Below are 1,143 nucleotides of genomic sequence, written 5' to 3'. Positions count from 1 at the left end.
ATGAATTGCATTTTATTTACTGATAAAAGGTGTGAAATTTTCTTCGCAAAATCATTAAATACATACATTCATCAGATTAACGTCAAACGAATCACATAATCAAAAATATCGATGACCGCCAATTTGTCGTGTTTTTACATATTGCAACACTCATTGTATTGAAGATAGAAAAACGGACTTGAAATTTTGCTAAATTTGCGAAACTAACAAGAAGTTCCGAGACATTTCTTCTTGTGTCTATTCAAGCTGTACTTGTCGCTGAAGAATCTGTTGCAATTTTCGCATAGAGGTTTAGGTTGATGTTTTTCCTTGTGAAAGGTAAGTGATGACCTACAATTGTACTTTTTTCTACAATTGGGTTCTTTGCATTCGTAAATATATGGTTTCTTGTGCGTTTTCCAGTGTTCTCTATTTTCTTTGGAACTGTTCGTGTGAAAAGTACATCCGACAAGTGGACACTCACGAATTTCCTTTTCTGAAAAACTCTTATAACATCAGGCGATCATGAAGGATCGGATATGCAGTCCGATTTTTAATAAGAATTAATTTTAAAAAAATAGTCAGTTCTGCTAATAATTACTGTTGTTGTAATACATAGGATATAAAGAGAATGACTACAAAACAGATCAAAAAAACAATGTTAAAACGAGACTATAAATTGGCTCTGTTGTGACAATAGCGCTGAAAATGCCGCACAACTTCTGATGCTTACACATATTTCTCAAAATATGCCCGAACTGTGAATGTGTTGCAGTTAGGTCTACAACGAATATTTTCTAAATGCTGCCTCACTGCGCCAAAAGAAATGGACACTTTGCCGCAGTTTGGCTTCATTTTCTGCATTGCAATATTTATTGAATTTTGCATTGCTCCTCCATGGTCGCGGATGTTCTGCAGCACATTTTTATGTGCATCCTGCTATTCCAGATAGAAAAACGTGCTTGAAATTTTGCTAAATTTGCGAAACTAACGAGAAGTTATTAAGCATCGCTTCATGTGTGTTTTCAAATAGCCCTTGCTGCAGAAAAATTCCTTGCAGTTTTCGCATTGAAATTTAGGTTGGCGTGTTTCATTGCGAGAAGGAAACGATGACGTTGGCCCACAATCGGGTCGTTTGCGTTTGCAAATAAATGGTTGGTCGGG

At 36.0% G+C, this 1,143-nt stretch overlaps 1 protein-coding gene across 1 annotated transcript; it reads right to left on the bottom strand.

Moving 5' to 3' along the window:
* Positions 1-241: 241 nt before the first annotated feature.
* On the bottom strand, positions 242-475 carry LOAG_15869 (zinc finger protein; the record flags this gene model as incomplete). Its single annotated transcript, XM_003151357.2, has 1 exon — positions 242-475. A coding segment is annotated over one exon (234 nt), but the record flags the coding sequence as incomplete, so codon positions are not given.
* Between the last annotated feature and the right edge of the window lie 668 nt (positions 476-1,143).

This window comes from Loa loa, assembly GCF_000183805.2.
Source record: "Loa loa unplaced genomic scaffold supercont3.3004, whole genome shotgun sequence".
NCBI classification, from domain to species: Eukaryota; Metazoa; Nematoda; class Chromadorea; order Rhabditida; family Onchocercidae; genus Loa; species Loa loa.
The sequence above is the reverse complement of the archived record's forward strand: the minus strand, read 5'-3'. Positions and strand labels throughout refer to the sequence as shown.